This window comes from Taeniopygia guttata, chromosome Z, assembly GCF_048771995.1.
Source record: "Taeniopygia guttata chromosome Z, bTaeGut7.mat, whole genome shotgun sequence".
Lineage (NCBI taxonomy): Eukaryota > Metazoa > Chordata > Aves > Passeriformes > Estrildidae > Taeniopygia > Taeniopygia guttata.
Window position 1 is genome coordinate 49377458 of NC_133063.1, and position 25306 is coordinate 49402763.

The 25306-nt window shown below is 38.8% G+C and overlaps 1 protein-coding gene and 1 long non-coding RNA gene across 3 annotated transcripts in view; one reads left to right on the forward strand and one right to left on the reverse strand.

Annotated features, from left to right (window-relative positions):
• RANBP3L (RAN binding protein 3 like) overlaps positions 1-13711 on the reverse strand; it is a 33272-nt gene extending 19561 nt beyond the window's left edge. Inside the window, exons 1-5 of one of the 2 annotated variants that reach the window (XM_032744256.3) lie at positions 13094-13710; positions 3859-3917; positions 3560-3596; positions 2903-2980; positions 1808-1882 (exon numbers count right to left, since the gene is read on the reverse strand). In XM_032744256.3, coding sequence (XP_032600147.3) covers positions 1808-1882; positions 2903-2980; positions 3560-3596; positions 3859-3917; positions 13094-13337 — 493 coding nt within the window. In that variant the 5' untranslated portion in view covers positions 13338-13710. Of the gene's footprint in view, positions 1-1807; positions 1883-2902; positions 2981-3559; positions 3597-3858; positions 3918-13093 lie in introns of both variants that reach the window. The other variant, XM_032744257.3, reaches the window with a different exon arrangement.
• On the forward strand, positions 13124-18968 carry LOC140681723 (uncharacterized). Its single transcript, XR_012052851.1, has 3 exons — positions 13124-13343; positions 14535-14623; positions 18040-18968. It is a non-coding gene; the product is annotated as an uncharacterized lncRNA (long non-coding RNA).
• The last annotated feature ends 6338 nt before the right edge of the window (positions 18969-25306 follow it).

Consider the following 25306-nt stretch of genomic DNA (forward strand, 5'->3'; position numbering starts at 1 on the left):
AATTAAATAAGTAAACCCAAATTTTAACCATTAATTAGTATTTCTGTATCCTCTCCCTCTTTTGGTAGTACCTGAGCAATATTCCAACATATCCATCTGAAAAAGATTGTCAAGTTAACTGTTACTGTCTCAGTTTTTACAGGTGGGCAGACTTTGGCACGAGAGAGCACCAGAGGTTTTCTGGCTATGTCACAGTCTTTTGGATATAAATGAATGTTTTTAATGCAAAATCTTTCTTCATCTTTTAAAAATAGGTGTTCCTGTTTTGTAGAAACATTGAATGCTACCTGGTCACGATTTAGGCATTTTTAAGATGATTGAGGCCCAAATACATACGAATAAATAAACAAATACATAAATCCTGCCCTGCTCTGCTGAAAAGGCCTTCGTAACTTAATAGAATGATGGCAATGCTCTATTGATGCTTTCACTGTTTTAATAAAGATATCAAACACCAGTGAGATGATCATGGCAACCATGCTGTAAAAGCCTAGGAGGTAAGGGGGATAATTTTTATGTCACTGAGATCCAAAGCTGTGGAGCCAACCAAGGATTTCTGGTAGTAACTCACAGTGAGAAAGTGCAGGGTGTGGCTGCAGAAGGTGCCATACAGAGGTAGGGCAGCACTTTTCCAGGACAACCATAAGCACAGCACAGCAGGAATGAGGCCAAGAAGCGGGCATGGACTGCAGGGGCATCAAGACCACCCAAGACTCCCAAGGCCTCTGACCCATTTCCAGAAAAAATGAACTGCACATGAGAACTGATTTGCATAAAAAGAGAGAAACTCATCTCTAGGGTGGGGAAACCCTTCTATACAAAGGAACCCCTGTGAAGCCTGGGTGTGTGTCCCAGGATCCTAGACCTGCCTTCAGCTGGACTGATGCTGATGCTGGAACCATCACCATGGTGATCTCTTTTTCTCTCTTTCTTGCTTATCCTCTTCTCCTCTTTAATCCTCTTTAATTCTCTCTCTTCCCTTTCACCTTAACCCTTCATCCAAAACCCACCTCCATGTGCTTAGAATAGAAGATCAGGACTTATACCAGTTATCATGTCAAGTGTGTAATCTACCAGTAAAACTTTTTAAGTTTTTGCAGAACCTCTGACTTGCGTCATTCCTTTCCACTGTGACCACCCAAGATTTGTAAATCTTGGGTGCTGCCTTCCCCTTAAGGGTGTAATGCCAAACATGTACCATGTCCTGTAGAATGGCACAACTGATACACTACATACAATCGCCACTTTTTCATTGCAAGAGTGTGTTTTGCTGCTATTAAAATGCTGTGCACTCTTAACATTATTTAGAAATCCTCTACACCAGTGTCTGCCAAGAACCTGTCTCTGGTAAGAGACATAGACTAGGATTTGAGACCACTTCATCCTTCCTGTTAGTGCTAAGAGTAAGGATATTCCCTGGATCCCTGGTTAGGTGGAAAACATGCTCCTCAGACATAAAATTATATTCCTGTAGGAACAGTCACCATTATATTACAAGCAAAATATCATGTAATTACCATATTTTCATTTTGTTTTTTTTAAGTATAATATGTATCACACTCCATAAATGCATGATTTTAAATTACTCAAAGATTCCACCCCTGCCTGAGAGGATTCCCCAACTATTAAAAAAACCCTTTATCTTCTGTTGAAATGCCAGTCCTCCTTCTAAAATAATCCTTTCTCCCATCTAAATACCAGACTAGTCCAACACACTTCAGCTTTGTCTTGCAGGAAAAGCATTTCTGCACACATCTTTATTTTAGCTAATACTTGCTTTTCTATGTAAATATTTATTTTCATTTACCTGTCTGGGAGGGAGGGAAAGTAGAAAGGATGTTAAATGAAGATGATCTCCCTCTTTGCTGTGTGAGAGCTGTATCTAAAAGAATAAGAGATTAAATTATTACTTGTTTGGAGAATAAAAAAGACCAGTTTTAGGGTTAGCCAGGCTGATGTCATGCTTTCACTGACAGTAGAATAAATCATTATCTGCTACCCGCCTGTTAGGTTATGTCTATGCTGCTGACCCCAGGATGTCACTCAGGCCAAGCAGCACAGCCTGGCTCAGGCACACAGCTAACCCTCTCTGTATCAGCTCTGTCCTGGAGACTGCCAGGTGGAAGGGTTCAAAACACAGCCAGACAGTGACCTATCACTTAAACAGTGTGGGCAGTCAATACAGAAAACACTCCAGCTTCCTTCTGCACTCTGCCTTATTTTTTGGTACGGGCATACCCTAAAATTTCTCACATATCTATCCCAATTTAACTTTTAGAGTAAACCAAACTTAGCTGAAGTCCTCTTAGGTACATTCAGATGTGATTAAAAAAAGTAATACACCATACACAATTAATGCCTGAATTCACAAGTACCTCTCTGGTACCATCCATATGTTAAATGAAGATCGTAAAATACAGATCAGTCCTTCTGCACAGTAGCCTCAGTGATTTGTGTTCATTTCCACGGAGACAATACACAGTCCTTAATGAGCCTTCCCTGTCAGGTCATGTCTGGACTGTAGGAGGGGCCCTTCCGGAAACAGCTTTACATTTTAAAGGATTGCCCAGGGAACACTGAGCTCTTCCAGAATCCAGGGATATAATTCCTTTCCAGACTTCATCCTCCCTTGACTGTGTGAGCAATTCAGGAAAATTATATACAATTTTTAGGTTTTTCACTACTTTATGTAGTATTATGTAAGTATGGAAAAAATAATATATTTTTAATTAAAAACATGTTTATTGGAAACTACCAGCAAGTATCAATGTTTTAAGTTTTCATGACTTGAAGCATGCATACAATGCAGAAACATTTCTTAGATGGGGGAATTCATTCTTTTCTTTGCCAGATAAGAATACAGAACTCCTATCAAAACATGAATGGAGGTAAAATGTCATACCAGTGTTAGGCTGAGAGTTAGACTTCTGGAAAGTCAAAGATGATGATCTTGCACGTTTTCTGGAACAGCTAATGAAATCTAGAGAAAAGAAAATATAATTTTAATTACATTATATTTTCAGCAGGAGGCATCATCACCATGTTATGACACTGAATTAAAACCTGAACAAAATAAATTCCAGGAGGGATTTCAGCTTTAAGGCAGTACATAAGAGCAAGAGAGCTTTGGAATCTAAGTCAACACCTGTAACAACGCCCTGGGGAGTCTTCTACTAAGTTCAGGGAACCTAAAGCCAGTACTTAGAATCATTTCACAGCCCATGGGCTCAGAAAACAGTAAGAATGAGGAACTACATTATAACATTACCCACGCAAAAAGAAAGAGGCAGTTAGTTCATACAGCTGATGAGTACACTTGGTCAATTTTCAGGGCTTCTGGAGCTTGTCTTTCTGATAAATATGAGAGGTAAGATGGAAGAACTCTTGAGGGAAGACAGGGACATATATATTAGGACAGAACAGGGGGCTCTAGAGCCCACAAAATCTTAGTCTGGTAACTGGGATTTACCCCTGCTCACAGAAGAAGTCCAAACACTGTTTTTACAGGACCTATGGATAAGCCAGTTATATTATGCTGTTTCAGTGAGGTGATCATTACCATTTTCAGCTTTGCAAACTGGGTCTTCTGCTGGCCGCTGGAAAAAAAAATAAGCATGGAAAGGTCAAGGAAATAGAACAATCATTGTCTAGACAGAGACACAAAGTATAACAGTCCAGCATATATGCATTAAGTCTTGCTTCTGTTTCCTATTCTTCCTTGTTCTATTTTCAGACTATTTATTACAAGTGCTAACCAGGGCTAAAATCTTATACTACTGCTAGGATAATTGTCTATAGAATCTCTATTTCTCAACAATTTTTATCAATAATGAAAAGGGGGAAAAAAAAGCTTTTTACCTTCAAAGAACGGTCCTTCTTTTCAAAAACAAATGTTGGCTGGGCAAGCACTGATTTCTCTGGAAAAGAGAAAAGATCAGTTTTAGTAACAATTTCACAATAATATTTATAAAGCAGAGGTTTGAAAATGCTGTGCAATAATAAACAGGAGTTTATCCCTTTGTTACAACGTAAGAAACTAAAGAGATGTAGTAATGTATAGTACAGCACATTAGGAAAAAAAGTTATAATCACCAAATCTGAGTGTGAGTTTTGCCTAACTAGATGTCATGGGACTTTGCCTCATATTTTTAATATTCCTCTTTAAAAAAAAAAAAAAAAAAAAAAAGTGCTTTAACCTTTACAAGAAACATCTACCATCCTTTAAGAACAAGGGTGAACTGCATCTTTGCGTAGCAGAAAAGAGCAAGCATATGAAAAAGAGAATGTGTTACACCTGGCCTTTCAGTTCATTCATACATTCTGCTCTTTAAGCTTCAGGTAGGTGGATGTCTAGGGTCAGTTTTAATGTGTGTGTATGGTAAATATGGAGCTCTAAGGAGCAAATTCTAGTCTCAGCATACCTCTGCATCTCTTAGGCATAACTAGAAAGATCTTGGATCTATGCTCTTTTTTCCTATGAAATATTTTTCTGCATACATTTGCCTCACATCAGTTTTTATGCTGATTTAGGGTTCACTACTTCTACATCTCATACAACTTCTTCAGGCTGTTTACTTTGTTAGACTTGTGACCTTCACAGCCGGTGCAATTCTAATTGACTAAATTTGGTTGTCAATGTAAAAGAAAAAGCTGTTTTCACCAGTACCACTGATTAATGACACATTTATTATATGAATTAAGGGCACACTTAATGGGCAAAAAACCAGACACAAACTGATCTTTTTTTAAAGACCACCCCATACAGGATTCATCTCATTCTAGCTTGATACATCTGTCCTGTGCAGTAAATAGAAACAATCAACTTCTGACTATGAGCATATTTTACCTGTGTACTTTAGATGACAAATGGAAAGCTAAATGCATGTATTTCTCTCCATGGCTGATAAGTACAGAGTTCAGACTAGGGTGACTGCTGAGCTATTTGACTGGTCTCTGGCCAGAGAAATCTCACACTTGGTGACTTGTTAGCTGACATTTGACAGAATATTTATCACATACACAACATTTTTGTAACTCTCTTTTACCCTGTTACCTCTTCAACAAAAACATCCAAGTGAAAATATGTGGATAGATTTTTTATCTAGAACTGCACACCCATCTGTGACCAAACAACTCGAGCTCCGGTGTCAATTACTCAAAGGTTTAATAAAGCAAACATCAACCTATCATGCAGGAGTTAAGATTACCGCACCAAAAATGTATTCAACTATCAAGGAAAAAGTAAACATTGTTAAAATAAATGCTTTATGTATGTAAGCAGGGGCAAGAGCATGAAACTTTACTCAAACCCAGTGATCTATAGACAGAAGAGTAATAAATAGCACAGTTTTGCTCTTGTTAAAGTTCATTTTATATTTACTTTGGCACTGTGTGTGTGTGCAAAGGACAGGATTTAACAAATTTAGTATGCTTTGCAATGAAAGCCTATTTCTTCCTTAATAGAAAAAGCAGAAAAAAGTTCACATTGTTCCACTGAAAGAAAGATAACAATCTGTCATCAAAAGTTAAAGAAAAATTCCATAATCTAGTTGCAGCTAGGGGGTCAATGGCATGACATGAAGCAATTCCACTTTTATTCACTAGAGGGGAGTGGCACACATGAACAATAGTATTTCATTTAACTATGCTATTTTGAAGAGAATAGGCTTTTTTCTGTCCCCTTAAAACAAACAAACAAAACTGGCATTTTTATTGAATGAAGGAAAAATGCAAAAAGTAAAGAGTAACTGTAGAAGTCTTCATATTCTTCTTAGTAATCCTCAAACTCAGAAGCTTGCACTATTTCTAAAGGTACATTTTCTATTCCAAAGAATGGAATTAGCAAAGAGTGAACTGCTGTGAAGAAGCATTTGACTTTCTCTCATGGAGTTAACTTTTCCTGAATCTAAAAGGCTGTAGGGGATTTGAAGGAATTAAGAAAGCCCACTACATTTGAAACAACAAGAACATTCCAATAATATTTTAAAATCCAAAAGTTCTTGAAGGAAAAAAAAAAGGTGACTGCTTAATTACCAACAGAAACTCATGAAGCTACAGCATAATGGTACCCTTAAAAGATAAATATCCATGTTTTAATATTGCAGTAAATATAAATAATATTTCCCATCTATTGCTCTTGAGCCAAAGAGCTGCCTGTAGATTAAGTCAGAAGTTGCTGAGGCCGCCACAGTTATTTGTAGTTTTTACAGTTCTATAATGCTTCTACTGCAATCAAGAAAGCCTCTTTGTAATTCCTGAAGCATACTCCACAAAGCTCATCAGTAAGATCTTCACTCCTCAATCAGGCTGTTCATAACAGGGCTTTAAAAATATATTTGTGTTAACTATATATGTATTCTAAGCATATATTTCCATTTACATTTTCAAATTCCCAGATATTCAGGCACAAAATATCTGTTGCTGATCTGCTGATCTGAAGCTGATCTCCACTGAAAAGACACCCAGAACTTCTTGTGGATGTAACACAGGGCCATCAAGGAGTTACCACAGTCATGCTGATGGGATCATTTTAACACTGGTCAGTACTTCTGCATTTCTCCCCTTCATTCCCTGTACAAAGTCTGCCTCTGGCAGTGTGGCTGTGCTGGCTGAAAGAGAAGTGCACCCAGCCACGCAATGCCAGACTCTCCCAGAACAGGCAGCAGCAGCCAAAGCCAGGCACAGGCAAATGCAGACAGAGGAACAGGAACGCCTGGGCTGGAGCCATTCTCCCTCATCATCACCACCAGGACTCAGACAGACATGGGCTGGCTAGTGCCTGGTTCAGACTGGGCCACTCCAGTCCTTGGCAGCTTGGCACTTGTGGATAAAAGAGGCTGTTGGAAAAGTTACCAGAAAATAATGCCAAATGAGCTGCCTCTGGCTGCAAGGACTGGAATAATCCACCAGACTCAGCCAAGAGCCCAGACACAGAACCTGTCTGTCTGCACATGAATAATCACCACAAACTGGAACTCTCTTTCCCTTGCTACAGTTCCCCTGAAGCTGTTGAATCAGAAATCTAATGTTTGCTGTATTCAAAGACCAAAATAGGCCCTTGCTGAAAGATGCATTAGAAATATTTCTTTGTATGAGATCTCACCTGAATGTCCTGGCTCCAGCCTCCTGTCCTGCACAGAAGCACTATCAAATGTGCTCATACCTGAGCTACCTGACATGGAAGGTGCCCAGGTTACAGGATAGAGATTGAATTCCATTTGAAAGAGCATTTTGGGCAAAAGTACATGCTGGCTGATGCCTTAGGAGCACAAGCCAGAATAACATACAAGAAATCATATAAAATTGCTTCTATCAGATTTGCTTGTATCCTAAAAGCCAGCATTGTTCATGAGATGTAAGAGTCCCTCTGTCTTTGCTGTGACATTCCACTCTTCACTTCTATTGCTATTGCCTTTTCTAAAGCTATTGAGACTTCACAAAAGACATACATTAAAAATAAGTAGGATCCTGATGATTTTGAAAATTTTACAGTTGTTATTACTATTGTTCCATCCTACCTTAAACATAGATAAATCATCCTTAACCTTTGAGGGCTAAGGACACAGTGGAGAGAATACAAACACCTATCTGTTTCTAATTTTCAGGCAGTCCTATGCCTGAAATAATGCCAAAAGCGGTGACAGTACCGTTTTTCTATTCCTCTCAAAGAGATGCAAAAATAACCCTCAAATCTTTCAGAAGGTAAGATAGGACTTGTGATCTCAATAGAATTTTTTTATTTCTGATGTTGAAACAATTAATTTTTACATTTTCAAGTTTAAAAAATTAATTCTGTTGCATCTTCATCATTAACAAACAGACCAGAAGGCTGAAAAGGCTTTAATTCATATCCATGGCAAAAACTTACACATTTTTAAAGTAACGATGGACCAGTTGCTTGGCAAGGCAGAGCCCACCAGCAGCAGTGTCAGCACCTCTGGGATAATGAATTTAAGAAGGGCAGAAAAGTATTACACAAGGACAATTGGAGGTGTGAGAGGAGAGAGAATGTGAGAGAGGAACAGCTCTGCAGATACCAAGGTCAGTGGAGGAGAGAGAGAACATGAATGGTGAGGCAGCTCTGCCCCTGCAGCACAGGGAGGTGCAGGGGAAGCAGAGATCCACCTGCAGCCCCTGGAGGAGCCACACCAGAGCAGGTGGGTGTGCCTAAGGGGGCTGTGACCCCATGGGAAGCCCGTGCTGGAGCAGGGTCCTGGCAGGACCTGTGACTCCACTGGAACCCACACGGGATGAATTCATGAGAACAGCCTGTGGAAGGGACTCAAGTCATAGAAGTTCATGGACAGTCTCCTATGGGAATGACCCTGTGCTAGAGCAATGGAAGAGTGTGAGGAGCCCTTCCCATGAGGAGGAAGAAGTGGCAGAGACATGTGATGGAGCAGACCATAAGCCATATTCCCCATGCACCTACCCTGTGAGAGGAGGTAGAGAAAGGAGAGAGTGAAGTTAAGGCTCTGAAGGGTGGGAAGACTTTTTTTAAGACTTGGGTTTAGTTCTCACTACTATATCCTAATTCTAATTTGACTGGTATTAAACGAATTGATTTCCCCCCTTTTTCCTGTGATAGTAATTACTGAGTGTTCTCTCCCTGCCCTTATCTCAACCCATGAGCCTTCCACAATTTTCTCTCCACAGCTGAGAAGGGAAGTGAAAGAGTGGAAGACAACTAGCATCAAGCCAGGGTCAACATACTACGACATTAAATAAATAAAACAAACAAAAAGGAAAAAAATGGCACAAACCAAAACCAAATAGAAACAGCCTTCTTAATCAGAAAAAAAAATCTCAAATAGAATATGATATTTGAAAATTGTATAATGGCCAGATAATGTCACTGACTTACAAAATCTTTAACTGTATCCAACTTTTCCTTTACCATATCCTAGTAAGCACTGCAAAATACACAAAGACTACACGAAAATTTATAATCAGCTTATAATTTTATCCTATCAAATGATAAGGCTATGATACTGAATTATAAAGTTTATGTGCTCTGATATGCTATAGCATATTTTGGAAGCTTTGCATGTTATTGCTAAAATTTGCAAAAGCAGAAGCAGAGGCACTGTTTTGGTGTTATAGCATAGATTTCTGGTTCCCACAGAACTCTAGCCAAACAAAGTTAATCAATAATAATAAATTCTTGCACGTAAGACAGCCATTTTGATTGTGTCACATCTAAACTAGCTCAATGAGAACATGTAAATTGGGAAGGTGCTGAGAAGAAAAGTAGGTTTAATGTCAGTTCAGTTGCTATATCCTCAGAAGTAGTTTTATAACACTAAAATAGTAAGAAAAAAAAACCACACTGAAAAATTTGGACTCTGTCAGTAATGAATATGTGCGATGTACAGCTATTACTTAAAAAAACACTAAGACAAAATGTTGTGGCAATATACTTGAAGGAAAAGAAAGCAACAATGGAATAGCATTTAAGTGGGAGATACAGATTGAGAAATTTACATTGATAAAATTAATAAATTATTTTCACTATGCTGGATGATGGTCTGTACATTAATGACTTCAAGGACCATCAGAGTTAAACTACATAATAATATGACCAATTTTTATTCAAAATGCTGCAAAAACATAGAAAACTATCAATATTTTAGACAGCAAAACTGCAAGAGGCAGAAGAAAAATACATATTGTGAAAACAAGAAGGAAGGTACATTAACAAAATATTTTGCTCTCTAAGCTTGGGCTCATGTCTAAATATTGTTTCTGGCTTTTGATACAAAAGACATCTGTCAGTATTTCCAGTGATGGACCATTTTCATCTAGTATTAGGTGGAAGTTAATAAAAACCCTTTTGGCTTCTGTCAAGGAGAAATTAAGAACAGGATGTGCCAAACCTGCAACAGAACCATAGTTTCTGGTTTAAAAATACTCATGGAAGTTCACAACATTAAATAGAGCCAGTTCACAGCCAAGAGAAAGCACCACAATGTTGCCAGCCAACATCTTGGGTCCCTCAGTGGTCTCGCTACATAAGCCAGGCTTTCCTCTGCCAAAACTTAAATAAAACAAATGACATGAGGCAAAATGGGGGTGTCCTAGAACAGCACTTCATGCAACCAACTCAATAAAAAGGATCAACTTAAAAGAAGTATGGGAAAGGGCTTATGAAATTTCCCATTGCTGGCCCTGAGTAACAGGCGTGTTCCCAGAAGCCCTGGGCAGGTGAGCGTTCTGATGGAAGTCACACACACACCTGCTCAGCATCTTTGACAAAACAAGTCACCGAGTAAAGCTCTATATTTGGACCTGGAAGCCTACTTTCAAATTCTCATCTATTTGTCTTCATACTTTTGACTCTACTTATAAAGTATATTTATTACTTTCTAAGACAACTGTCTTAAAAAATAAGATCAGTTTTAATACCATGACTGGGGATTTTCCAAGCAAACTTACTTTTTTTTTTTTTTGCTAGAGATATTTTAATACAATATTGATTACTTCAATTTGCATCTATATCTATTATATGTACATAATGGGTTTTATTTAAACTGAACACTCAAAACAAAATAAGAAAATAAAAGAATGTCATAAATCATATGGAATTCTAATCAGAAGAGTTTCCCATACACACAGGTATCAGAGATGCATGTTGCTATACAGCAACATGCAGCTTCAGTATCTTAGTCATAGTTCCAGACCTGTATTCTATTGGAATATTTTCTATTAAAATACTCTTCTGAATGTCAGTGAATCAATAAATTTGCAACAATTCCTCATGAATCCTAATTTTCCAAATATGTTCAATAGAAATAGTTCTAAATAGTGAAAAAAATATTTTGAGTACTTCAAGTACTACAAAAAAAGTACTTCAAGACTATTGAGGTCAAATCTTTGACAAAGTTTTTTATTATTTGAAAGAAGGAACCATCCATTGTTGTGAATTTTATATATAGAGAACTTAAGCATATATCACTGGTATTTGGCCACTGGCTGCACTTGCTGCTGGAGCAACTGTACTTCAGTGGCCCATGAAGAGACTGCTGGACACATCACTGTGCTCTGTTCAAACACCCTGTACTAAATGTGAAGTGAACATTGCTTATATTGGGTTCACAGCATGCTGTAAATACAGTTTGGGGAACCAACAAATAACTTCATACTTCCTTATTTGGATCAGTAGAGAGTGTATCATCAAAGAATGGAGTTTCTGTTTCATTGCACTCAGAAAGAATGAAGTTCATCTAATTGACAATTTGCAAAATAAAACTTCTGAAGGAATTTTTCCAAGGACAGCTTTACTACATTTTTGGGACTCCAATACTGCACACTCTTTGTTATACAAATATGTTTATAACCCACAAAAATAATTTCCCTGTCAACAGTGGCACCAGTTATGAGAGCAAGGATTCTTCATGAGGGCACAGTCCTGCATAATCAGACTCTTAACATTTTAAGACATGCTCATCCTCTCCTAAGTCAGTCTTCTCAATGCTACAGAGTCTAAGCACAGATAGGGATTAAGGTGGAAAGGGTTCTTCTATCAAAATAATTTCATCTAATACTTCTAGATCCCATTGTGGTTTATTGCATGCTATGTCAGAGATGAGATTTAAAATTTAAAATACTTCTCTTCAAACATGGAAACTCAGGTAACAGCCTGTGGAAGTATTTATAGATATAGCATATGTTACATGCACCCACCTCTATAGACCTCACTAGTAATTGTCTCTAGCAAAAAAAAAAAATGCAAGTTTGCTTGGGAAATCCCTAGTCATGCTATTAAAAACTGATCTTATTTTTTAAGACAGTTGCCTTAGAAAGTAATAAATATGCTTCATAAGCAGAATCAAAAGTATGAGGACCTCACTTCTCATCTTATATGGGTATAACATAAACAGGCATTAAAACAGCAATAAAAATTACCCTATCTCAGCAAGACTGTTAACTTAATTTCTGAGAGAAATGTAACCCAGTTGGCTTTATTGCAAATATTAGTGTGAAACAAGTTATTTTGAAAGTCTCATCACTGGAGTGTAATTTTAGCAGTGCTACTAGACTAGAAGTAACTGTGTCAGTAGACCAGCAGGACTGTACTAAAAAGCTTAACCAAAAATTATTTTAGAAACATTGCAACATCCCACGCTCAGAATTTTTAATCTATTGTAAAAGCCAGTGAAATACCCAATGCAAGGACAATAAAGTGTTACCCTTTTCAGGGCATTGTACAAAATTTAAATTTTATTAATCCCTATAAGATAACACAGAAGTAACCCTCAGGGGGTTTGTGCAGAAATTGAATTGTATGGGTAATAAGGTCATGATCCAACAACACTTACACATCCTTAAATTTCAGTGAGTAGATTGAACTGTGTACTCAGTATTAAGCACAAATTGAAAGGCTGGTCAACTGACAAATTAGCCCAGCCTCTCTAAAATATATCAGTCATAGCATCAGGCTTAGCCCTTGAAAATCCTCTTGGTAATTTAGGTTCATTCATCAACCGCTGTAGTAAAAAATGGCTGATGGCATCATCTGCAAAAAGTCCTTAATATTAGCACTTGTTTCTATTATGCATCCTCATGAGTTTTTAATAATATTGACAAATCACTCTTAATTCATGACTCTCCTCACTACCTAAATAAGGAATTTTGCTCTCCACCTCTATCGTCAGGCATCAGTCTGAGGAACTAGAGCAGGACAGTTTTGCTCTCAAGGTGCAGGGCACGTCATGGCATGAATGTCCAGGAAAAGGAGTGCTGCTTCCAGGTATAGCCAGGAATACAAGTGCTATTCCACCCATTGTCAGGCTCGGCATTTAGGAAAGCTGCAGAATGCTCAAATGGCAGGGGGAGTTAACACTGTCAGAAACATAGAGAGGCCACATCCACGCAGCTGGTAGTGCCCTTTCCTCGAGTGAAATACTAATTGGAGATTACTGACAGACTACTAGTAAAAAAAATGTGATAAAAAAGCACAGCCAGCCAAGCTCTTGTTTTGCATTACACACAGCACTGTTACCAACCAGGCACATCCTTTGTTTTTACCCCTTTCCCACAAAAGACCAAGGGGAAAACAAGAGACATGCGAAAGACAATAGCTAACAAAACCCACCTGTAAAGTATTCCTCCTTGGGATCTGACGCGCTGCCGCAGGAGCCTCGGCAGGGCCTGGGCATGGTCTGTGCTTGCAGGTGAGCGGCTTGGTGCAGAGCCCAGGGACCACCGGGCCGGTCTCTTCTTTTGGGGAGGTCGGGAGCCTTCGCACCCCGCCGGGGTCTGTCACAGCCAGCACAGCAGCATCGTGCGCCTGCACATAAAGCTGTCCCTTTGCAAGCAGGAATTGGCTCGTTTCTCATTATGAGGTCAGCATAAGTAGCCTTTTATATACATCTCTCTGTATATATGCAATCATATATGCTATGTGCGCTGGAGCTGGCTCTGGAAACCTGCCACCCTTGGAAGCGGTCAGCGGGGCTCGGGACTCGCGGTCCGGGCGGGCGGCAAGGGCGGAGCGGCGGCGGCGGCCGGCAGGGACAGCCCGGGGACAGCCCGGGGACAGGCCGGGGCCGGGCCGGGGCTGGCTCCTGGCCGCGGGGCGGGCCATGGGAGGGGACTCGGAAAGCCGGGCACGGGAACGTGGGCAGGGAGAGAGGCGGGTCGGGAGCTGCGCCAGTGGCGCTTCCCGGGAGCTGCGGCGGCCGTGGGGCTTCGCTCACGGGTGAGCTCCCGTGAGTACTGTGCCTTTTTTTGGCTTTTTTGTTTTCAAAGAGAAGATGAAATATCAAGCAACGTAGCTGGACACCGCGATTGTTCCCAGGCTGACGTGAACCAAGTGCAGCGTCGGCACAAATAGGTGCTGCGGTCCGTCCTTCCAGACGCGCTGTGCTGTAAATTCTAAAGCCTCGCCTATGCGTCCTGCTGCTCTCTTAAATGGCAACAGCCCCAAATGTATTCAAGTGGGAGCGATTTCGGGCCATTATGTATTGCATGCCTGGAGTCAAACTGCCTGTAATCATAACAGTTCAAGACAAAAGGCAGGAATTCAATGTAAATTCATCAGAATCACGTCTAATCTCGTGTCTTTACACAGCCAATATCAGATGTTCTACAGAAAAAAAAAAAAAGATGCAAGAAGTTCAAGAGCACACAGATGCGCTGTATTTATTTTTTTCACATTTCAGCTATGAATATGGAAATTAACCGAAGGTTAGCTTCTCCATAAGTAGTTTTTCATCATATCATGATGAAATTAACTTTGTATTAAGAGAGAGAAAAGTAAAAAGCAGAGTAGTTATCTGGGTCTACTCTTGGCTAAGCCACAATATAAATTCCTTATTAGTTCAAGCTCAAAATGGTGCAATGTTCTTAGATAGGCAAAGTAACTATGAATCTTAGATCAAAGTAATTATAATTTAATTATTAGTCTAACACTTTTGTGAACACTCAATTAAAATAAACAAAGCCAAGTGTTTGCAACTAGTGTTCAAATAAAATCCTGAAAATGCCTGCATTTATCCTGTTGTCATTGACATCTCTGGCACTCTTTTCTGCAGTCCTGTTTCTATCAACAGAACTTCCAAGGACAACACAGGTTCTGAGAATGCCAGCATGATGCAATCACATCATTCCTACTTATCCAAAGGTAACATTTGAGAATTTCTTATTTAACGTGAATAAAGTAAGCACAATACATTAATATTAATTTAAAGATACATTAATCACTCAACCAAACCCTTATTATCTACGTATTAAAATTTTAGGAGGGAGTATAATTCATATCAAACATGGTAACAGTGCTACTGAGGTTTAACCCCAGCAAGCAGTTCAAGTCCCAAGCAGCCACTCGCTCTATCCTCCATTTCCCAGGATCAGGGAGAGAATTGGAAGGGTTGAAGTTAGAAAACTCATGGGTTCAGATAAACAGAATATAAGAGGGAAAGCAAAAGCAAAGGAAAGCAAGAAATTAAATCACTGCTTCCCATGGGCAGGCAGGTATTCAGTCATCTCCAGAGGACCCGGGTCCTATCAAATGTAAAATGACTTGGGAAGATAAAAGCCATCAATTCATATGTTCCACTCTCCTTCTTCTTCCCTCCACTTTATATCCTGAGCATGATGTCACATGGTCTGGAATATCCATTTGGTCAGTTTGGGTCACCTGTTCTGGCTTTGTCTCCTCCTGACCTCCCAGGCACTCCCAGCTTCCCTGACAGCATGACAGTTCAAAAGCAGAAAAGGCCTTGGCTCTGTGTAAGCTCTGCTCAGCAGTAACAAAAACATCTCTGTAGCATCAGCCCTGTGTTCAGAAGAAATTCAAAATATAGCTCTGTACTAGCCACTGTGAAGAATATTAGCTGTACCCCAGCTGAAACCAGGTGCATTCTCCTCCTGCATCCAGAACATTGATAAGTACATGGAGCAGAACTGATCCTAGACTGGATTTCTGAGGAGCACACTCCTAAATGGTCACCAGTCAGTGTAGTCCCATCCAGTCTGTTCTCCACCCAGCACACCGTGAGCCTGCTCATTCCACTGCTGGACAACTTTCCCAGGAGCATGCTAGGAAGGACAAAAATATCAAAAGCCATACTAAAACCCAGGGAAATGTCCACTCTCTTCCCTTCACCCACTACACCGGTGACCTTCTTGTAGAAAGATACTAGATTAGATGAACATAAATTTCCCTCTGTGAACTCATGTTGTCTGAGCCTGATGGTTATAAATGCATTTCTTCACACTCTTTACCCCCTTTTTTTGATGGCATGGACATCTAAGCAGACACAACATGTATTTGCCCCCAGCACATCCTCTGAATGTGCAGGGCAGGAGAGCAGGGCTGCAGTAACACACAGTCCTCTCAGAGCTGGGGCTGTTCCCAGTGCATTTCTCCACTCTCAGCAGAACAACACACTCCCAAGTGCTAGACTTTTAACATTGTATTTTTCCTTATTAAAGCATTAATTCTTTAAATAAGCCTGAGTCACAAAGCCAGCTAGACAACCCACTCCTAAATCATTGTGCCATCCATAGACTGTTGATGTAAGTGTAGAACAGCTGCAGGTTTCCATTCTCTAGAAAACCCACATGTATTCACTGGTGATTTCCCCAAAGACAGCTACTTTTTGAGGAACACCAGCCAATTTTTGACTCATTCTACATGAACTCTATATTGTAGAGTATACTAATTTTTCATCATGACTTGATGCAGTACTAAATCAAAAGACTAGTGAAACTTCATCTGAAAATAAGGGCAGTTTCATTAATTCAAACACACGTGTACAGAACAACTTTTACTCCAGAGCCTAATTTTATTATTAAATTTGAAATATTTGGACTATTATTTTAAATCACTCATAGTATTTAGCAAGACAATAATACTTCATTTGATCCAATACTTTGGAATTCATCATGACTGAGTATTCAACAAGTCATTCAACACAGTAAAAACCAAGCAAAATATTTCTGAAATTTCTCGATTTCACACAGGAATCAAGAAAAGAATTGTCAACAAATGCTGTAAGAGATGTTAAGGCCTCCAGGAAAACACATCTCTGTTTTTTGTATCCAAATCCCTGTTTTCTTAAATTACACCTTTCTAATTTCAGGCACTTAAGTAACACATCTAGATTAAGAGCCCCATTGCTCTGCTTCTACTCTGTACCTCAGAGAGGGCAGTTGCTGGGATCTGCCCCTGAGGCACGGCCACCAGGTTCCTTGCTAACAGATACTTTTTTTTACTGGATTAAAGCAAAACAGTGCTAAATAATTTATATAACAATAAACAACTCCATTGAAACCATAACTGGGAAAAAAAAATGAAAAGGGGTATATAGCTGTTCTGGAGGATGTGATCACCCTAAGAGAGGAAAATTGGGTAGAGAGAAACAGAGAAAGAAAGAGGGGAGAGGAGGGAAGGGGAGGGGAGGGGAGGGGAGGGGAGGGGAGGGGAGGGAAGGGGAGGGGAGGGGAGGGGAGGGGAGGGGAGGGGAGGGGAGGGGAGGGGAGGGGAGGGGAGGGGAGGGGAGGGGAGGGGAGGGGAGGGGAGGGGAGGGGAGGGGAGGGGAGGGGAGGGGAGGGGAGGGGAGGGGAGGGGAGGGGAGGGGAGGGGAGGGGAGGGGAGGGGAGGGGAGGGGAGGGGGAGGAGGGGAGAGGAGAGGAGAGGAGAGGAGAGGAGAGGAGAGGAGAGGAGAGGAGAGGAGAGGAGAGGAGAGGAGAGGAGAGGAGAGGAGAGGAGAGGAGAGGAGAGGAGAGGAGAGGAGAGGAGAGGAGAGGAGAGGAGAGGAGAGGAGAGGAGAGGAGAGGAGAGGAGAGGAGAGGAGAGGAGAGGAGAGGAGAGGAGAGGAGAGGAGAGGAGAGGAGATATAGAAAGACTGCAGAAGGAGCGTGGAGTCTCAAGGATTCCCTTCAGACATCTTCCAAATGAGAGAGATTAATAATTTCTTTATAGTCCACATGAGGCAACTGTCCTTCTGAACTCCATGGAATACTTTACAATAGCTTGTGCATAAAAATAAATACTTTAAAAGCCAAAAGATTTAAGTATTTGTTATAATCATACCTGCTTTTTGTATGCATTAAAATGCTTACAGCCACTTATTATAAAACAAAATAGACAGGCCTTCTTCTTAGGCTTTTTTTTTTAAATTATAGTAATATCTTTGTGTTCAGATATAAGGTATAAAGTATATTTTCTTGTTATTCCTTCTCTACCTTTCTCATCCATCTGATGTATTTCACAAGGTGTTATTAGCAACATGGCGTTGCAAAATGTAAAATCTGATACCATGCTGCATTGTTGCTATGAAAATACTGCGTGTTCTGCTGTAAGTGACTCAGCAAATTAACTCCATGCAACATCCTGACAACTTTCCAGTGATTCTGTAAGAGATATGCCAGGACATCATTGATATCACTTAATGCCATGTACAAAAGTCTTGGTTTTAATTAACCTGCCTCCAGTAATTATTGAAAGAAAATTGAAGGAGGACTAGGACATAAAACTCCTGCTGTGCTCAGCCTGACAGGATCAGAGCATACACTGTCTCGTTTGCTCTTCAGGAGGAGAGGACTGGAAAAGGTTCTTTGTCTGCTCTATCAGCTGACCTCAAGTCATGTCAACAGCCACCTCAATGACTTCTCTAAGAGCTAGTCCAGAGATGTAACTGAAAGAATGAGAAGGAATGAAGAAGAGACATCTGAGAAAGCAAGATAATACTGGTTAAAACAAAAGTTAAATGAATATGCCATTAGGTGTAGTGGTGCACACACACCTTGAATGTTATAGTGAAAACCTGCTTTTACTTGGGAATAACTGGAGATTTTGCCTTGCTGTTAACAAGGACTGTATTCTCTTTTGGTGTTTGAATTTTAATACACACTTTTTTCACTGAGTTTCCATTCTTTTCTCTGTTGGCATTGAACTCTCATTCCTCCTGGGATAGGAATGGACTCATTACCATCAGATCTGTAATCAAATACAGAAGCACATACATAAGACTTACATATAAATCTCATTTTTATGCTGTAATTTATACATGCATAATATTTCAACTAACTGTAAAGTTTTGATTGTACTACAGAGGTGCATTTGAGTAGCAGAAAATTCACTGATTAACAGACTACTGATTTTTAATAATGCATATAATAAAGAATGTGTCTTAAATTGAAACCATTACACTCTCTGCAATAGGCTTGCATCTTCTTTAGCAGTGCAAAGTAACAAAGTTTAACATCTTTGTTAGCAGCATGAACATCGGTGTTGAGGGCACCCTCAGCAAGTTTTCTGAGCTCATCAAACTGTGTGTAGCTGTCCTAGGGTATAGTAGCATTTGAGTAAATGCTAAATGGCAAGAAAGTTTAGTTTATCATCACAAAAAATAATGCTAGTTAATAATAGATAAAGTTATGCTATAAAACATAATTATGCCTTCAAAGTGCATATATTTTAAGGACAAGAATGTAGAGAAAAGAATTGCTATTGCTTCAGTCATCTGTCAGGACAAGATTAAATTGATGAATATGATAGAAAAATTGTTTTCTATTTCACTATTTTGTAATGTCAGAGGAGCAATTTCCCAAAAGATTCCCACCCATCAGATGGAAGACAATTACACTGTTCATATTTGTTGAATATAAAATAGGCTCAAGCCCTTTGTCCTCCTGCAAGGGTTTCCATTTGGCAACTCAGTTACCAAGAGACATCAGGAGATTATTGTGCAGTAGACCAGACACTTTTGATTATTACTTCAGACTTCAGGCAAAAATAATTTTTTTTGTCCATTGGGTTATCTTTCAACCATTTGCAAATTAGATGATTGAATTGTAAGAATCAATTCAGTTCCTTGTGGTCCCATAGTACTACACTTTTATGTGTCTTCATTTGGTTCTTTGCTAGTACAAAGTGACCTCCTGGAGCACAGAGCAAGAATAAATGAAATTCTTTGCATGACAGGAGGTCATGAAATGTTCAGAATTACCCCTTTTAACAATAATCTTTATTAATCTGTAGATCAATGAGTAGCAAAAGCTGCTTCAGCTGTTAGAACTCATTAGTGTTTTATCACATGCAGAACAATCCTTCTCACTTCTTTTGCTTCTTGAGACATGCAGAGGAAATTTTTTAATCATTTTCTGAGTGCAAAAGTTGTATCACTATAACTATTCAGATTGCTAAAAGTAGGTTTTGTTTGTTTTTTTTTTTCTGTGGAGGGGAAAGAAATTACGGTCTTCAACTCAATTTTCATTTACCTAAGAATTGGGGGATAAATAAAACCATAAAGTCCCTTTCTACTGCTGTGATTAATTCAAACTTGAATATGATCAAACCAAAAATATATAGTGCTCCTGGCCAAATCTGATGTTATATTACAAAACCTAGGTAAAAAAACCAAAGTCTTAATTATCCAATACAACTAAATGAAACAATATTTCTCTAAGAGTGTTGGCAAAACAACATAAAGTATCCCCACTTCAAAGGTGATAAATTAATAATTTTTTAAAGCACAAGAATTGTCTGTCAGTAACACAGTACTTGAAATTAGTTAGATAGCCATGGTCAACATGTTTCACAGAACTTTTTACTAGAACCTGATGCATCTAAAGGCCAGACTTCCACATGAAATTTGGGGAAGTCTGGGAAATACTTTTTATTTCAACAAGAGACTGTTCAAACCCTTAGTAAATCCTATTAAATTTACTAAGCTCTAATTCCTTTAAGCAGGCAACCAGACAGATTTGTGATAAGAAACATGAAATATTATTTATGTCACTCTTTCACCTCACTTAAATAGAGATTAATTGTCAAGTCCTTTTTGTATAAAACACACACACACAATCCAGTCACTAGTTTTATTTTTTATTATTTCCTATGTCATTAAATTACCTAGGCTTATCCTGTGGACTAGATGTCCTTATATAGAATTCATATTTTAATGGTTTTGGATTCTGAATCCTTTGAAGTTCATTTGACACTGATACTTAAAGCAAACCTTGGATTGTTAAAGCCTACATTAAGTGAAATTGTAAAAAAAGCCTGAGCAAGCCTTGTGGAATGCAAGTGTCATATTTCACACATCTCTGATAAACACTGAAATCGCCCTCATTTGCCTCCTGTTTAGGCTCAGTTTCAAGAGTTTGGTATTGCAGTTTGTACAGTAAGCAAATGGGCAGGCCCCAGTGGAAGAAAACGGAATTCCAGCCACTGCCATACCACCCTGGCAGGCACCAGGTACAAGATGGCTTCGTTCCTTGGCAGACCCTAACATGCAGCTGCCAGGGGTACTGCAGGACTGCCGGGCTTTAGGCCCAGCTCCTCTACCTGTTTGTGAATGATTTCTCAGCGTTTGGCACAAAGAAGAAAAAGGAGGTCAGTTCCCAGATCCTAAAGTGGCTGTTGGACCTTGCTGACACAGACATGGCAAGGCTGCATTTTGCCCTGAACTTCCTCTTAATAAACTAACTTACTGGGCAGAGAAACTTCTTCAAGCCTCCTGAAAGCTACTGTGCTGATATAACCTCCCTATAAGTGAATAATTTGTTTTGGATTTGTTTTCAGTGTCAATATCTTTATATTACCTTACTTTTGTGTGTGTGCATACATTGTTGATCAAGTGACTAACTACTCACAGCTGTCAGATCATGGTATTTTAGTGTAAACAATAACTAAAGGAATAATTTCTGCATGAATAGGTTTTTATGTGATAACTGTGATACAGTATATTAAAATTACTATAATTATTATTGCTACTGTGGAAACTGTATCATACTATCAGTTGAGTTTTTCATCATTAGACAAACATAAACAGGAACAAAGCTACACATGCTGTATTTTTGTTATCCTTTATTCCAATAAAATCAGAGCGGCAAGCAGGCTAATATACAAAGTTAGCTGCAATCAAAAGCTATTGCTCAACCTTAGAGTCAAAACCCTGATTTGAGTCACTGGTATATGGCAAATGTGGGGATTGACAGATTGGGCTTTTGAGTAAGAGATCAGCAAGTGAAAAGAAAATCAAGGAGAAAGAGAAGTACTTATGCTCTTTTAAGAGAAAACTAGACAAAGAAAATCAGGAGGTAAACTCAGGTAGTTTTGTCTCTCCAAATCACAGATGCTTTGTCAGTTTCCTCTTTAATTACGTGGAGATTATCATAACAAGAATAGTGGATAATGACAGATTTCAATATAATCCTGAAAAGCTTTCATTTTTTAATAGTGTTCACAGAGTTCCTTGCTATGACTGGATATAAATTGCCAGGGAATAAAAAGATAAAACCCACAGCTACTGAGGTTAAGTAAAAAAAGTTAAAATGCAACATTGAAAAATACATTATTGTGGGTTTTTTCCTGAGGAAATATGATGACAGGTATCTCCCTTTGTGTTTTTCCTATAAAATAAAACATTTTTGTATTCTTAAAATAGAACTACTTACCTTTGTTTCTCCGTAACTGTACTTAACTTCATTGAAAATTAAGTTTGAGATACTTTACATGTGTAAAACTAGTGAGAAATGAGAGCTAGCCAGTGTTATATACTACTGCACAACTCTATTACCATTCAACAAACCAATTTACTGCTCAACACATGTCCTGAGAATAACTACATCTGTGTGTAATAGCTGAGTGTTCCTGCACCAAGCCCCAGATCAGATAACAGCTGCTTATCCTGAAACTGCCCAATAAAACTCCTAAAACTGAGCAAAAATGCTATTAACACAATGGACAAAGAGGACTTGGAACACTGCTACAAGACAAACTTTCAGTAAGACAGGAGTAAGTGTGTAAAAATACTATATATAGGAATAACAATTATATAGTCATAAATGAGTAAGGGATGAATTCTTATGCTCCAAGGCATAAACCACCAACGCATTTGCAAGAGGTAGGAAGAAATACCCAATTTAGCTATTATGGAATTGCACATTCCTCTGAAGTTCACTCAAGCTACTTTCATGGACAGAATGACAAACCATTTATCTCATATGTGGGCTAAAACTAACAGCCTTAAAACAGGATCTGTCTTTTTTTAAAGTCCTACATTAGATTTGTGTGAAACCTTTTGAGATGTGTTGGACTTTTTTTGATTTGGAAAGCTGTGTCACTTCCCTACATGATAAGAAATGTAATATATTAGTCACACAGTGTCTTTCTACAGGGAAACTGTTTCTGCTTCATATTGAAACATAAGTTTTCTGATTCTGTGACTTTGCTAATGCATATTTTGTGACTTCATTTATCAGGATACTTTTGCTAAAGACCTTAGCATATTCTGGTAAAAGAATAAAGTAACAAGGTAGATTGGGAAGAGATGGAGGAAGCCAAACAATGGAGGAAATCATCTGCATTAACGTTCCTCCTCAAATTGATTTGCACGTAAGGGTATGGGAAAAGGAAGAAGGTACTGAAATAAATAAAAAGATTTGGAGGAAGAGGAGAACCAACAATTCAAAACATAATAAGTTAATGAATACTAGAGGCTTACAAGGAAAAGGATCCAGGTCAAGGGCAAGGGATAGAAATCCTGTCACTAGGGACCACTTCTACTTTGTTACACTGTGGAACAGTACCCCATAAGTAAAAGCCCTGAATTAGTACTCTGTCAACTGGCAAGGCTTCCCCAGGAATAAAAGAAACTTTATGATTTCCAAAAGTTTATCTGAAAGTCTAGCCCTCCGAAAAGAGTATATAGAGAGCCCTAATAAGGACCCAGGCAGGTACTTTCTTCTCCTCTATAGTTCAAATAAATTGTATTCTTTTACTATTTCTCTTCAGGAGTGTATCTTCTTCCCCTTTTGAGGCTACAACTCTGGTTCCTCTCTGCGACTAGGATATTAACTTGTTCTTGCCTGTGTCCTTCTCTGACATTTTTCACCTCTCCTCTGAGGCAGAAGTAGACCTGTACTCAGTAGACCTGTAGTCGGAACTCAAAGACTTACTGCTTCAAAGACAGTTAACTTGACCATCAATGTCACATCTGGACATGAGATTGCAAACTCAAATTATATGAAGAGCTTGATCTATAGTGTTGCACCTGCTCTAAATATCTGTTCACAGATACATTATGCAAAAGCCACAGCTGTCAGTCTGAAAGACTGTTCATATCCGATGCCACACACACTCTGCAGCAGTCAGGTATACAAGGCTGAGCCCATGAAAATGTTAATTTGCAGCAGACTAAAGTTAGCAGTGTAATGAATTCTAAGAAAAACGGTGGCTTGGTATGTTCCCATATGTCATGGTATTAGTCAAAAGCTGGCCAACCCCTGGAGGCAATCCAAGGGACTGCTGACCAAAGACAACTTGTGCAAAGTCACAGGTATTGAGGCAGAGCCAGCTCTGTGATGGAAAGTACAGTGGCTCATAGTACTTACAGGCATGGAATTCTTCCAGCCACTTTCTTTAGGATATTAAGAACACTAATTATATTTACATTCCAATTAGTTGTAAGGCACTTGTGTTCCAGAAGTCTCTTTTTCACTCTTCTTTATGCACCATTATTGACTATGTTTTCAACATCAGAATTTGTGTTTAGGATTACTGGAATAGGAAAAAAAAAAGGTAACTACTGTTACTGTTTCAGGGATCTTCATTACCTTGTGACAGTCAGTGCAAAATTCATCATCTTGGCTTTGTGAGGCTTTTGTGAGAGTCTCTACATGGAATGTTGGAGTATATTGCCAGTAGATTTCAGTGAGATGGCAACAACAGCAAAGATCTATGACATAGGTGAAGTGGTTTTATTACACAAATGTGCTGGCTTAGATTTTGCCATCTATGGTATATCTATCTATGTGGTGATCTATGGAACCTATATCTATAGCTATGTTTCTTTCTAATCACTGTTAATGTAAAAAACCTTTCCATAGCTAGAGAAACATTTCATTTCAAATGCACTTTCATTCAAAATTGTCTCCTTTCATGCTGTAATCTCATCAACCACTGTCTTCTTTCCATTGAAAATTAATTGCCTATAAATAGAAGTTTTGTCCTAACACAAATAACTGAATAGTCAAGAACATAAGAAAAAGAAATTGCAACTTCCCAGACAATTAAGTAGCATAGCCTGTTTCTTTTTTCTGAGTCATGTGAGGCAGGGAATTGAAATTGCCAGTGTTGTTAAATCTCACTGCCAAATAGAAAAGGGATTTTTCAAATACTCAGGTTTTTTTAAAGTGCATTCAGGATCTTTCTTATTTTAGTTGTTTTTTTTTTTCCTAATTTCAGTTTTAAAGAAATTTGCATGCCTGTGTAGATCAAAAGGGGGAGAGTGATTCTGGAAAGGTAGTCTTGATTTATGGTGTAATGAGAGTGTATTGTAGCATTCTAGAAGGCTTCATCCTTGTTTCTGAAAGGTCAGGAAAGATCTATTTTCATTTTGTGTAGTATTGTGCATTTTGTTTTATTTGTTTGTTGAATTAAAAATTTCAAACTGCATTCATATGGATGTTTTTAATGGTATACAGGAGCGCTTCTTTTTGTCTGCAAAGAATTTCTTAGTTCCTCAGTAAAATATTTTTAAAAACACAATTCAGTATTCTTGCAGTTTTAGCAAAAAAACCTCACCGTTGGTGACTAATAAACATTTCATGTTTGTAAATCTGCCTGGAAGAAGACTTTTCTTATTTCTGTTGTATCAAAAAGACCTACTGTTTCTCCTCTCCCTGCAGAAATCTTTAAGGGATTTAAACCCCTTTGACATGCGTTGGGTGATGAGTACTAAACTTGGTTTGGCTCCTTTGAAATCCTAGCCTTACATTCTGAAGGTCTGACTGAAACTGCTCTTTGCAGAAATAATTAACCCTCTACTGCCCAACCTTGGAATTTACAGTG